Source organism: Dipodomys merriami, unplaced genomic scaffold, assembly GCF_024711535.1.
Source record: "Dipodomys merriami isolate MVZ:Mamm:240054 unplaced genomic scaffold, mDipMer1.0.p SCAF_55, whole genome shotgun sequence".
Lineage (NCBI taxonomy): Eukaryota > Metazoa > Chordata > Mammalia > Rodentia > Heteromyidae > Dipodomys > Dipodomys merriami.
The window spans coordinates 5381135-5394822 of record NW_027206124.1 but is presented as its reverse complement, the minus strand read 5'-3'; the positions used below and the strand labels follow the sequence as shown (position 1 = coordinate 5394822).

General features: G+C 53.7%; 1 protein-coding gene across 1 annotated transcript in view; it reads left to right on the top strand.

Moving 5' to 3' along the window:
• Arfgap3 (ARF GTPase activating protein 3) overlaps positions 1 to 13688 on the top strand; it is a 34464-nt gene that overhangs the window by 17205 nt on the left and 3571 nt on the right. The window contains exons 7-14 of the mRNA XM_069999704.1: positions 1882 to 1941; positions 2354 to 2400; positions 2965 to 3104; positions 6474 to 6602; positions 7997 to 8116; positions 10741 to 10851; positions 11215 to 11335; positions 11560 to 11653. Of these exons, the coding sequence (XP_069855805.1) occupies positions 1882 to 1941; positions 2354 to 2400; positions 2965 to 3104; positions 6474 to 6602; positions 7997 to 8116; positions 10741 to 10851; positions 11215 to 11335; positions 11560 to 11653 (822 nt within the window). The remainder of the gene's footprint in view (positions 1 to 1881; positions 1942 to 2353; positions 2401 to 2964; positions 3105 to 6473; positions 6603 to 7996; positions 8117 to 10740; positions 10852 to 11214; positions 11336 to 11559; positions 11654 to 13688) is intronic.

The window sequence follows — 13688 nt, the reverse complement described above, 5'->3', positions numbered from 1 at the left end:
ACAAATCTGAGAGCTTCTTTAATTGACCAGCAAAAGGCTGTACTGTTATCAGTCCTCTTAATGAGATGAAGCCATCTTGGAAGACAAAGATTTTTCAAGAGAGAAGGAAAAGAAATGGAGGCCTGTGTGTGTGTGTGTGTATGTGTGTGTGTGTGTGTGTGTGTGCGCGCGCGCGTGTGTGTGTGTGTGTGTGTCTGTGTGTGTCTGTGTCTGTGTGTCTGTGTCTGTGTGTCTGTGTGTCTGTGTGTATGCCAGTCCTGGGGCTTGAACTCAAGGCCTGGGTGCTGGCCCTCATCTTTTCTGCTCAGGATTGGTGCCCTACCACTTGAGCTGTCCACTTCCAGCTTTTTGGTGATTAATTGGAAATAAGCCAGCCCAAGCTGGCGTTAAGCTGTGATCCTCAGATCTCAGCCTTCTGAGTAGCTAGGATTACAGCTGTGAGCCACCAGCTCCTGATTTAGCCATTTTTAAAGTAAACATTAAAATAACAGATGTCTTTGAAATGAAGCCTTACTCTGCCTCATAACCAGGATAGTGTTTTAAGTGGACTAGAAAACAGGACACTTTTTTCTTGCCAGTTGTGGGGCTCTTCAGCTCAAGGCTAGTGCTCTACTATTTGAACCTCAGCACCACTTTGGTTTTTGGGTGGTTAATTGGAGATAAGAGTCTCACAGAAGCCAGGCACTGATGGCTCACACCTGTAATCCTAGCTACTCAGGAGGCTGAGATCTGAGGATCTCGGTTCAAGGCCAGCCCAGCCAGGAAAGACCGTGAGACTCCTATCTCCAATAAACCACAAGAAAACCAGAAGTGGTGCTGTAGCTCAAGTGAGGGATAGCACCCAGGCCCAGAGTTCAAGCCCCACAACCAGAAGAAAAAAAAAAAAAAAGTCTCATATTTTCCTGCCTGGCCTGGCTTTGAACTGTGATCCTCAGATCTCAGCCTCCTGAGTAGGATTACAGACATGAGCCACCGGGCTGGGAAGGTGGCTCAGTGGTAGAGAGCTTACCTTGCATGCATGAGGCTGTAGGTTCGATTCCTCATAAGCAAAAAAGAAAAAACCGGAAGTGGCGCTGTGGCTCAAGTGGTAGAGCACTATCCTTGAGCTGAAGAGCACCAAAAAAAAAAAAAAAACCACAGACGTGAGCCACCGGGGCCAGCCCACAGGACACATTTCTTAGCTCTCAGCATCCTTGTACCTAGCAGTATGGTATTTCCAAGTGTTGACTTGGGGGAAAAGGAGAGTATAAAATGCCTGAGCACAAGTTAGAACTCTGAACAGTAATATCTGTTAAAGCGATTGCTAGCCCTTTTATTCTTCAAAACCACTGGGGGGGGGGGGGGGAATCATTCCAGGGGTTGGAACCATGGCTTAGGTGGTAGAGTGTCAGCTGAGAGTGAAAGCTTCAGATCAAGAGTTCAAATCCCTGTTTTATTGTATTTTAGATTAAATTTCTCCTGATTGGGGAAGGGGATATAGAGAATATGGCTAATAGATGCATGTATGTGTCAAAGAGGAGAAATCACTTCTAATGTTCTGTAGTATAGTACGGTGGCTACAGTTGCCAATTGTGCTTTTCAACTGGGCATGGCAGCACATGCCTGTAATCCCAGCACCAGGGAAGCTGAGCAGGAGGATCACAAATTCAGTCAGCCTGGGCTTCATGTTGAGATCCTATCTCCAAAAAAAATATATGTGTGTGTGAAGTGGCACCACAAAAATAATAGCAATGAGTAGAATGTGGAGCTAGAAAGAAAGGTGCTGGCAGATAAAACTGGATGGGTGAGACGGAGGCTGAACGGTCGGCTGAGGCTCACACACTCCAGAGCAGGTTCGGGGCGTATGCTTTCTGCATTAATGTCAGTGTGTTGCATTTCCAGGTATTCCAGAGCAAGGACCAAGTGTGGAAGGCCTCAACGCCCCAGGGAAGGCTGCTCTAGGTAATAGGCTGAGCGCCATTATCTGACCTGTAGGGTAAGAGTCAGTAAGGAAAAAAAAAAAAAGATTTCTGATTTTGCGTTTGTCTTGTTGTCTCAGCTTTCGGATGTATGTGTGCCCGTCCTGGGTGCCGTAGCCACTGGCTGCTGCTGCTGGCTGCTCTTGCTTCATCCGGACGCCTGAGATAAGCAACTCAGTGTCCTGCCTCACTACGCAGCCACACACTTGCCATTTGCTTCTCTCTCTCTGGTCTTATGACATCATTATCAGGGAATTGTACTTTGAAATCTGCACATGTTACACTTTATGTGTTAAAGCAGCCACTGCTGCGCACTAGCTAGCGTTTGCAGTCACTACAGGAGAACCGTGGTACTTGCCTTCTGCTGCTCTGACTTCAGGTTCTCCTTTTGGCAGAAGTGTCATCGATCATCAAGAAGAAACCCAATCCAGCCAAACGAGGAGTGAGTACCATGCTACCTGTAGAATAAGCACTGGGTCGGCTCAGAACTAGACAGCCACTTGGTCCTTGTGAGGGTTATCTTTGATTTTTAATTATATAAGTTAAGAAATAGTATAATAAGTGTGGCTTGGACAGCTGCATTTTACTCAGTGAAGTGGCTGTCACACAGATATTTTCTAGAATGTCTAGTTGACATTCCTGCGTCTCTGACAAAATACTTAAAGAAAAAAACAAAAATGGAGACCTGGGAGTTGCCCTGCTGTGTGTGAACGCAGCTCCAGGCTGACGGGACGGGAGAGGTGCTGGGTGGAGAACCATCCTGTCTGCAGGGATGAGCTGCCATGCTCTTCCTGGGAGCTGGGGGCCAGGCCAGACTTCCTGCTGTGTGGTCTGGCCACCCTGCTTGATAGCCTGAGCTGCAAGGGCCTGGCCATGCCAGCCTCAGCCTCGGATGAAGCGGGGGACAAATGTTAGCATCCCAGGGTGGGTGGTGCAGGGACCAGCATTTGTTCCTTGCAGTTTCCAGGGTTTTCAAGGGCATTAAACACTCTTCTATGTGTTCCAGCTTGGGGCCAAAAAGGGAAGCCTAGGAGCCCAAAAACTGGCGAACAGCAGCTTTACTGAGATCGAGAAGCAAGCCCAGGCTGTGGATAAGATGAAGGAGCCGGAAGACCAGGCCAGGGCAGTGCCAAAGGAGGAGTCTGTGTAAGTGCAGCCCCCTCACAGCACAACTGTCATCCAGCAGCCCTGGACTGGCTTTCTGGATGCTTCCAAGGGAACATGTGGAGAGTGAGCCAGAGTGTCCTTGCGTGAGTCTCCATCACTGGCCTGGAGGTCAGGAGGGTGGCACCCGTGGCCAGGGAAGTAGCTGCAGGGCCTGCTGGGAGCAGTGGGGGCCAGAGAGGATGGAAGGTGCTGGGCATGGGTGGCCTGGGAGATGCAGGTCCAAACCGCACAACAGCTTCAGTCCAGCGACGGTAGCCAGAGACAAAAAGACCAGGAGAGCCAGGCACTGGTGGCTCACATCGGTAATCCTAGCTACTCAGGAAGCTGAGATCTGAGGACTGTGGTTAGAAGTCACCTGGGAAGAAAGTCCGTGAGACTGTCATCTCCAGTAAACTACCCAGAAAAAGCCGGAGGTGGTGCTATCCCTAAGCACAAAGAGGCTCAGAGACAGTGCCCAGGTCTTGAGTTCAAGCCCTAGGACTGGGAAGGAAGGAAAGAAGAAAGGAAGGAAGGAAGGAAGGAAGAGAGAAAAGAAAACCCTGACTGTCCTTCAGAAAGTCAAACCTAAAACTGGGTTGTAGCTTTGACAGGACAAGCACTTAACCCTCACTAGGCCCATTTCCACCCCAATACGAGAATAATAATAAGTGGCGCCATGCCACAGCGTGTGCCCTGGAGAAGCGAGCCAGGCACTGGTGCTCACACCTGCAGCCCACCTACCCAGGAGGCTAGGGTCTTAGGATTGCATTCCCAAACCAGTTAGGACAGGAAAGGCCACGAGACACCTACATCCAGTTACCCACCAGAGAGTAGAAGTAGAGCCGTCAGCCTTGAGTAAAAGAAGCCTCAGGACTGGCACACTCTCTCATCTGTAGGGAGTGTCCAGAACAGGCCAGTCCATGCCAACAGAGGAGGAGAAGGGGAGGAGGGGGAGGAACAAGAGGAACACCACTGTCACCAGTGGCTATTTTTTGGTGGTTTTTTTCTTATTTTCATGCATATTTTAGCTGCTTTATCTTGAGTTTTATGTACTGTTAACAAATGCAGCTACCTTCCGAGGTTGGTTTTAAGGCGTAGCTTGGTTAATGGTTATTACTGTGCCTCCAGCAGCAGGTAGTAGGGTCTCAGTAGGGAACAGTTGTTCCATCTATTTGCCCTGCCAGCTTGCTGGTGGACTTAACAGGACAAGCCAGCACTGATGTGGGAAATAGGTGGTTATTTCTCCTTCAGGACACCGGGGGCAGCACTGAGCCATGCACATGGAGATGCCATGGACTTGATCTCTGACCCAGAAGTTTCCTGCCCAGACAAAGGGGCAGGTTCGCTGCTTGGGAGTAGGCTCTGACACACTTCAGCTGGAGTGTAAAATCAGAAGCCTGAGAAGAGCTTGAGGGTCGCGGGGTGGGCCAGGACGGCTACTGCCTCCCTACAGCGGGAGGAAGGGGGGATGGGCCAGCCAGGGAGGTTCTCTTCCCGCAGTGGGGAGGAGGCTAGAGAAGCAGAAAGGCCTGGATTGGCTGCGTCCTCAGGCTGGAAGCCACACCGCCTCCTTCTTCAGGTGTCTAATACACCACAAAAGCAGAGATGCTGCTGAGGGATGTTGGGATCTGACTTTGGAGCTAATCTGGCAACTTCCTTGGGCCCTGTTCAGGACCCTGAGGCCTGGGCCTGCGTCCCATGCTCAGCTCACCTCTCTGTCCCAGACCTATGTTGGGCTAACCAGGAGCAGCATCTGCCTTGCCCTTCACAGGGACAGCTTGCTCTGCAAGTTAAGGTTTTCATAGCTGTGAAAGAACAGTCCAGAAACCAGAGCAGCAACGGAGTAGGAAACTAACGCTTCAGAGCAGTTCCCTGACACAAGCCTTCTGGCAGTTTCTTGGGGGGATGGGGAGGAGCTCTGGTGTGTGAGCAGGGGCTGCTAGGCGGGCCAGGCTGGCCTCATGTTGCATCTTACCGGTAGAGTGTGTTCATGCTGTTTGTGCTCTTAGAGAATGCCAAAATCCTATTGCCTGCCAATAATTAAACTTGAAAAAGAACTATTTATACGCTAAGGAAGAAGATAGTCCCAATCTGTTCTGTGATAATAAACATATAAAAGAAAAATCTGCCGGGTTAAAGCAGACCAAAGGAATCCTGCTCTGTCAGTTAGCAGAAAAGCAAGACTCACAGGTTTCCTCAGGAGAAATCCCTTGTCACTCCCAGGACAGCACACGTTTGCATTACTGCTGCAGTTTTCCATGTCTCTTATGAGGAACTCATGACATTTTTCATGATTTTTGTGAAATGGATGATAACTTACAAACACAAGGTAGGCTTATCACTTGTCAAGACACCAAAATTCTTTTGCTGCTTCCTGATAGGATGTGATACTACTGTGAATGTCAATAGAGGCAGTTTTCTTTGTGGAAAAAAATTAAGTATGTGTTGCATATTTAGAAAAGTATGAGCAACTATCTTTTGTCAAGGTTATTTTTATTTCTTGGTGGTCCTGGGGATCGAACTCAGGGCTTGCACCTACTGCACGGCCAGTCCCGCTGAGCTGCGCCCAGCCCCATCTCTGTATCTTTTGATGCCTTCAGTGCACTGTCTGTGCAGGTGTTTGGTGAGCAGGTCGGTACAGGGCTGGTGGTGCTGGTGTCTGCTGAGTTAAGTGTATTCATCCTCTAGCACAGCACAGCAGCATGGCCGAGCCGCCTCTGCCATCCGGGGGCAGCAGTCACCATCCCGCCTTGAGGCAGACATTAGAATATCAGACAGTGAAAGCTCCTCCACAAAGAGGCTGAAAAGTCATTTCTGTTTCCTGGAGCATCTGCTCAAAAAGATACCTTTTAAAAAAATAGAGGGATGGGGCTGGGAAGGTGGCTCAGTGGTAGAGTGCTTACCTCGCATGCATGAGCACTACATAAACAGAAAAAAAACGGAAGCTCAAATGGTGGAGCGCTAGCCTTGAGCTGAAGAGCTGAGCGACAGCGCCCAGGCCCAAAGTTCAGACCCCACAACCAACAAAAAAAAAAAAAATGGGGGATGTCAGTGGTTCACATCTGTAATCTAGCTACTCAGGAGGCTGAGATCTGAGGATCATGGTTCAAAGCCAGCCCCAACAGGAAAAATCCATGAGAGTCTTATCTTTAATTAACCACATAAAAGCTAGAAGTGATGGTGTGGCTCAAGTGGTAGAGCACAGGCTTGAGTGAAAAAGCTCAGGGACAATGCCCAGGCCCTGAGTTCAGGCCCTAGGACCAACACACACATAGACACACAGCCAACTTGCCTTCTTAACTGGTAATTGTGGAAAGACCCATAGTTTGGCTTTGCACTCGCTGAAGGAGCGTTCGTTCTTCCTGGCAGTGTGTCGTCCTTGCGATTAGCCTACAAGGATCTTGAGCTTCACATGAAGAAAGACATGAAGCCCGGCGTGAGTGGTCGAAGCCAGGCGGAGGCAGAGCGGCTTGGCATGGGCTTTGGGGCCTGCAGGGGGTATGTGAGACCGCCTTCCCCTCCAGCACAGGGTGTAAGGCAGGCCGCTGAGTGCTGAGCGTGACTGCATCACACTGGGCTGAGCTTGCTCAGCTTTGGCGGGTGGCCTGGGTTCCAGTCCCTTCCCAGCTGCTCCCGCTTCTCTGGCGCTCCATGGAGCATGACAAACCACTAACGAGGTTCTGAGACAGGGAACAGGGCACAGCTCCATTAAACCCGCTCCCGGCAGTGCCGGGAGCACCCAGTGTGTGTGGGAGTCCGTGGAGCCACCCCTCCCCCACAGAGATCGCATCTCCTCAGAGTCCCACCCCCCTCTCTCTCTCTCACACACACACACTTTCATTGTTGCTCTTTTTTTGGGGGGGGGGGCAGATGTGGGGCCTGAATCTGGGCCTGGGCGCTGTCCCTCAGCTCTTCAGCTCAAGGCTAGCACTCTACCACTTGAGCCACAGCGCCACTTCTGACTTTTTTCCTTTTTGCTTATGTGGTGCTGGAGAATCGAACCCAGGGCCTCAGGCATGCAAGGCAAGCGCTCTACCACTGAGCCACCTTCCCAGCCCTGAGCTCATATTTTTAACCCTACTGATAAATTTATCTTTGTTCAGAATATAACTTAAAATATTCATTTGTATCATTTATAAAGATAAAAAATATTAGCTGAAAACTAGGCACTAGCAGCTCACACCCATAATCCTAGCTACTCAGAAGGCTGAGATCTGAGAATCACAGTTCAAAGCCCATCAGGGCAAGAAAGTCCTTGAGACTCTTATTTCCAATTAGCCACCAGAAAACTGAAAGTGGTGCTGTGGCCAACAACAACAGTAAACGTAGCTGAGTGTGGTGGCTCATGCTTGTAATCCTAGCTTCTTGGGAGGTAGAGATTAGGATTACAGGCAAGGCCAGCTGGGGCAAAAAGCAAGACCCCATCTCAACTAGTAATTGGACAAGGTAGTGCATATCTGTCATCTCAGGTATGCATGAAGAGTAAATGGGAGGATCACAGTCCACATTGGCCTGGATTTAGACACAAAGAAAATAATTAAAAGTAAAAAGGGAGGGGCTGGGAAGGTGGCTCAGTGGTAGAGTGCTTGCCTTGCACGCATGAGGCCCTGGGTTTGATTCCTCAGCACCACATAAGCAGGAAAAGCTGGAAGTGGCGCTGTGGCTCAAGTGGTAGAGCGCTAGCCTTGAGCTGAAGAGCTGAGGGACAGCACCCAGGCCCAGAGTTCAGGCCCCACGACTGACAAAAAAAAAAAAAAAAGTAAAAAGGGAGAGGAAATTCGCTCAAGTAGTAGAGCACCTGCCTAGCAAGTGTGATATCAACCCCTAGTACTACCAAAAAAAAGTATCTGAACTATATGTACGTATAACTTTTCCTGTTGTATTTTCTCAAGCGGTGTTTCACACTCCGTGACATCAGATATGCAGATCATAGAGCAGGAGTCTCCCACCCTGGCAAAACCAAGGAAGAAGTACCACGAAGACGACGAGTCATACTTTACCTCGAGCTCCAGGTATTGTGAACACTGCCCGCCAGGCGCCGGCGCCTGCAGCTCAGCCCAGAGCTGCCCGGAGGCCACGCAGCCTTCTAATGATACATTGCAGGAACAGGACCCACAAGCATGTGTCAGCTAAAACCTAGTTAGGAAGTTATTTCTTTTCCTATCAAAGCTTGTATGTAAGGAACTATACAAAGAATATTGTCATTGACGTTTGCCCTAAATTTATCTCCATTTATTTTAAGTCCTGGTATTCTACCAAAAAAAAAACTTAGCAATTGAGTGTGCCTTCGCGACTTGCACACTGTCATTCTTACCTGCCTTTGATACCCTGTGTAAGGCACGGTTTCCGTTATTAGGGCTTATTTCCAATCATGTGCTTTAAAAAGATTTCAGTACACTGTATACCAGATAAAATTCAGTTGTAATTGGATTTGGAAACCGCATGTTGAGTCATTTCAGAAGGAAGCCCCAAGGGAGGGAAGAAGGGAGGGAGGGAGGGAGCCAGCCAGCCAGCCAGCCAGCCCTGGGTCACAGGAAAAGGCTCTGCTCCACTGCTGCTGGCTCCACCCAATGCCTGCAGAGGGCAGTGGAGGGAGAGAATAGACCCTCCCCATGGGTCGCAGGCTTGCTTTTTTGTCTTTGTCACTGAGGGGCTTCAGGCTGACCACCTCTCTGTGAGTGAACCTCACTGGTTACTCCCTCCTGGGGCTCCTTCTGGGCCTTATATGGCGCTGTAGGTCCGGCAAGAATTCTAAGGCCTTGTTGCCATGGAGACAGCTGTTTACTTGGCCACCTGGGAACAAGTGCTTTGTTGATGTGGACCAGGTTGTCCTGTGCTGGTGACTTGAGACCAAACACCTCTCAGTGTCCTTGATTGGCGACCGCTGTCAACAGAGCAGAGCATGGGCAGGTCCTTTGAAAGGACCTCAACAGACTCTGAAAGCCAGCCAGTTAGTGCCACAGAGCGCTCTTATTGCTTCCAAATTATTCATCAGCCATTAGAACTTGCAGATTATGAATTATGGAGAGTGCTATTTTGTCCATCCACTGGTCTGGTTTTCTGCTGAGCTCCATTGTTCCAGGGTGTAAACAATAGAGTGACAGGCTGACTTCCCGGCACGCGGTCCTGCAGGCCTCCCGAGCCCCCAGCAGCAACGCAAGCAGCCACGCATCCTGGCAGGCTAGGGCTCTGCACACACTTGGAGGCGCAGGAGATGTTTTCAGGGTGGAGTGAGCATGCAGCAGGGGGCTCATGGGAGAAAAGGCATTGGAGTCTGGGATCTAGAAACCAAAACATAGGATGGCAGTGACAGTTGGCAGTGGGAAGCGAGGGGAGGGAGAGACAGGTCCTGGGCCCATTCACATCCTTGGGAGGTGGGGAGGGGCAGCGCAGGCCTGGCTGGGCGGCTGTGTGTCCCCCGCTGGTTGCCCTGCTGTAGGTGCGTCCTGCCCTGTGGATGAGCCCTGGTGGGTGCGGCAGACAGGGAAGACCCCAGGCAGATGGCTTTCTGTCTCCCCGGAACACTGGAGGGCCCAGTAGTTAGCTAGCCAGTGCTGCTCCTATCCATCCCGTGAGAACTCTGAATTCTGTGATGCTAAAGTGATGTTAAAGCCACAGAGTTCTTTTGTTGTTGTTGTTGGTCATGGGGCCTGAATTCTGGGCCTGGGCGCTGTCCCTCAGCTCTTCAGCTCAAGGCTTGCGCTCTACCACTTGAGCCATAGCACCACTTCTGGTTTTTTCTGCTTATGTGGTGCTGAGGAATCAAACCCAGGGCCTCAGGCATACAAGGCAAGCACTCTACCACTGAGCCACCTTCCCAGTCCAAATCCACAGTTCTAAGTACCAGATCTCAGAGTTGAGAGGAACCCAGAGGCAGGGCCTCCGGTGGCAGGGCCCCTCCAGGAGGGGCTGAGGAGCACAGAGCCCGTCCTTGGTGCAGGCTGCACTCAAGGAGAAAGTGATTATGACTCCCAGCAACTTGGAGAGCCATGGCGTGTGACCTGCAGGGACAGCGTGTTGTGTGCAGGTCAGCCAGCCACGTGACACACATCACCTGCACACTGCAGAGAAAGTCAGCTCCTCAAGGGTGATTGTTTAGAGTCTCCGGGGTTTCCCTTGTGGCATCCTGACTTTCCGGCTGCAGCATGTGGAGAACAACTTCTCCTGGAGCCTCAAAGAGAGGGCAGGTCGGGTTGAGCAGCCATTAGAAAGGTCTTTGCCAACCGGGCGCCGGTGGCTCACGCCTGTAATTCTAGCTACTCAAGAGGCTGAGATCTGGGCTGGGAATGTGTCTTAGTGGTAGAGTACTTGCATAGCATGCATGAAGCCCTAGATTTGATTCCTCAGTACTACATACACAGAAAAAGCTGGAAGTGATGCTGTGGCTCAAGTGGTAAAGAGCTAGCCTTGATCAAAAGAAGCTCAGGGACAGCACCTAGGCCCTGAGTTCAAGCCCCAGGACTGGCACAAAAAAAGACAGGAAAACAGTGAGTACCTTAAAAGTGACGTGGACCCGGTCTGCGTCTGTGCATTGGCCACATCTAGTCACTTCTGGAGGGAGTGACGTGTGGCCCCCAGACCTGGAAACAGGCCCCTGTGAGGCCCTCCTGAGCCGCGGCCCCTCCTGTCCCCATAGGTACTTCGATGAGCCCTTTTCTAGCTGGGATGACAGGGCGGACTCCTACTGGAAGAGAGAGAGCAGCCGAGAGCCCGAGGTGGCCGTGAAAAGCGCAGGCTCTGCAGACAGGTATGTCTGGCTGCGGGCTGGTGCGGGGAGGCAGCGGGGTCTGGGCAGCGCCCGGCCGTGGCACAGGCTGGCTTCGTGGGGCTCGGCCACATGCTCTGCTTCAAGAGCATCCTTTGGACTTGCGGGAGCCACACTGATGGTGCACCCCTCAGGGAACCCAGAGCCCTCTTTCCTGGGGGTCCACAGGTTGGGGTGCCCTGCACCAGAACTTTGCCCCATTTGAAGGTGCTGCTTGCACACCCCTGCCTACCAGGGGTTAGGCCCTGAGTTCAATCCCCAGCACTGCCCAAAAATAATAAAGTAGGAATGAGAAGGGCCTTTGCTGGCCACGAGCTGAGCCGGCTGTGGATGTGCCCGCTGCAGACCTGCCCGCCGGAAGCCCGAGCCCGAGCCCGCCCACCACACAGATGAGGCCCGGAAGAAGTTCGGCAATGCCAAGGCCATCTCCTCAGACATGTACTTCGGAAGACAAGCCCAGACTGACGTAAGGGCCGGAGCGTTCCTGGGGGGAGTCCCAGAAGCAGGAAGGAGCCAAGCTCCCTACCCTGCCCGCCCTGCACCACCGCCACGCGGACAGTGGCGACCTGCATTGGTCTGTCAGCTGTGGCTGGGGAGCCCCATCTGGCAGGCCGCTGCGAGAGATGGGGCCTCTGCCGGCGCCTCTGCTCCGGGGCTGCGTCCTAATGCTCCCCTCTCCTGTCTTCCTAGTACGAGACCAGGGCCCGGCTGGAGAGGCTGTCGGCCAGCTCCTCCATCAGCTCAGCCGATCTGTTCGAGGACGAGCAGAGGAAGCAGGCGACAGGTGAGCTGACGCCCCGAGGCTTCCACGTCTGCTGGCCTGAGCTGCTCAAGCAATCCTCATCACACCTTCTTGTCTCCCATGTGAGCCAGAAAGAGCCATGGTCACTTGTGGAGCAGGGTGGGGTGGGGTGGGGAAGCGCCCTTGTGGCCTGCCCCATCATCCGCAGGTGGTGTCGGGGTGAGCGATGTTCGGCACGCCGTGGCCTTGCTGCCAGGGGCCTGTCAAGTAGGGGGTTGGCACATGCGGTGAGGATTGGATGAGACTCAGGGTCAGGTGCCACGGCTCAGCACTGGGCACGCAGCCGGGGCCTCGGAGGCCTCGCGTGACCTGCGGGGGAGCGGCATGCAGGAGCAGGCGGTCGCGGGAAGGACACGCAGGTGGAGTGGTGCTGGTCACTGGGGGCTGGGACTGGCTAGGCAGGCCGCCTGGGACTGACCTGTGCACATCCTGAGGTCATCCTTTCAGAGGGGAAGCCTGGCACCCATGCATGGTGCATCTGCACCCTTGTTTTCTGCTCTGGGGGAGCTAGCTTTGTGGAAGGAAGGCCGTGCGTTTTTTTCTGCATGGACTGACACTGGGTGGCCACGTGGCCACCAACAATGTCCCCAACACAGAAGGTCATGTGGTGGCCAAGTGTCGGGCTTCCCCGAGTGTGCTGGGCGTGGCAGGCCCCAGCGTGGCCCTCGCACACCTGGGCCCTGCTGGCTGTGGTGCTGTGGGAGTGGCCGGCAGGTGGGCAGTGGTGAGGGAGGGGGACAGGTGCCTCCCTGGCGCAGGGGCGGGGGGGGGGAGGGCTGTTGCTCTGGGTCAGTTAGTTGGTCGGGTGGGGGCGGGCGTGAGCCTGGCTTACGCTCTCTCAGCTCCCGGCCTCTGTCGTAACAGCTTCCCCTGGGACTCACCCCTGGCACAGCGCCGGGCTGCCACCCGCCACCCCCATGCCCGCGCCCAGCCACCTCGCCAGAGCCGGCGTGGCCAGGCAGCTCCTCCAGGACATTAAAAACCCCACAGGAGGCCCTGGGAGCGCCTCATTCTCCTCTCTTCGTGGCAGAGGTGTCCGGCCACAGAGGAAGGTCTGCTAGCTCCTCCCACCCCGCGTGGGCCCCAGACAAAGCCTGGGCTCTAGAGTTTTTGCACGTGGGCACAATCGCCCCAAGACGCCGGCGGTGGGGACGGGACCTCCTGCTCCATCTTGCTGCGCCTCCTCACACACGTCTGCAGTTAGTGCCCCAAATGCCAGCGCAGAGGCCTGCCTGCGCTCAGTCAATATTTACTTTCCATTCAGAGGGCATCTCAGCAGGGAGCCAGAGCTGGCCTTGGCCTTGAACCCGGTCCCCCTTCGCCACGCCCCGTCCCTGCCATGGGCGCTTGAGCAAGTGAAGGAGAAATAAGGCCACCGCCGGCGGCGGGCCTGAGGTCACTCTGTGGAGTGGGCCCGGGGACATGGGCTGCATGGTCTGGGAGGGGACGGGAACACTCAGGTCCCAGTGACAGAGCAGAGCCAGCCCTGGCCCACCAGCCTCTGTTTCCTGCAGGAAAGTGGATCCTGGGCGTCCAGGCCAGGCCCGCTGCTCTGGGGTGCCAGGACCACCGTGGGGACCCCTGGTCCGCAGGCTCCACACGGTCACTGGCCTGGCGCCTTGGGGGGGCTCCCAAGTGGGATGTGGGCCCAGAGTGTGGGCGCCTTGGGGCCTGTGGTCTCTCCGTGCAGGGGGGGGGCCCCCCCGGCATGGGCATTGTCAGCTGCATGTGCGCCTCCAACAGCGCAGGGCCGGGTCACAGACGTCGGCGCCGCAGCAGTGCCTGGCTGCTCTCTGGCTCAGAGGAGCCGCTGGGGTCCCGCCATTAAGTTTAATGCTCTCATCATCGTGCAAGTGCTTTTCTCTTGGTTCCTCTCCATTTCAAGGAAGTTGAGCTCTGAATTTCCATTAGCGATCCATTTTCTGAAGTGCTGAGAAGTTGTGCTGCACCCCTCCCCCACAGATCCCTGTGCTCTGTACCGGGTGCACCCCCCCCGCCCCCCCAGACAGGCCAGGCC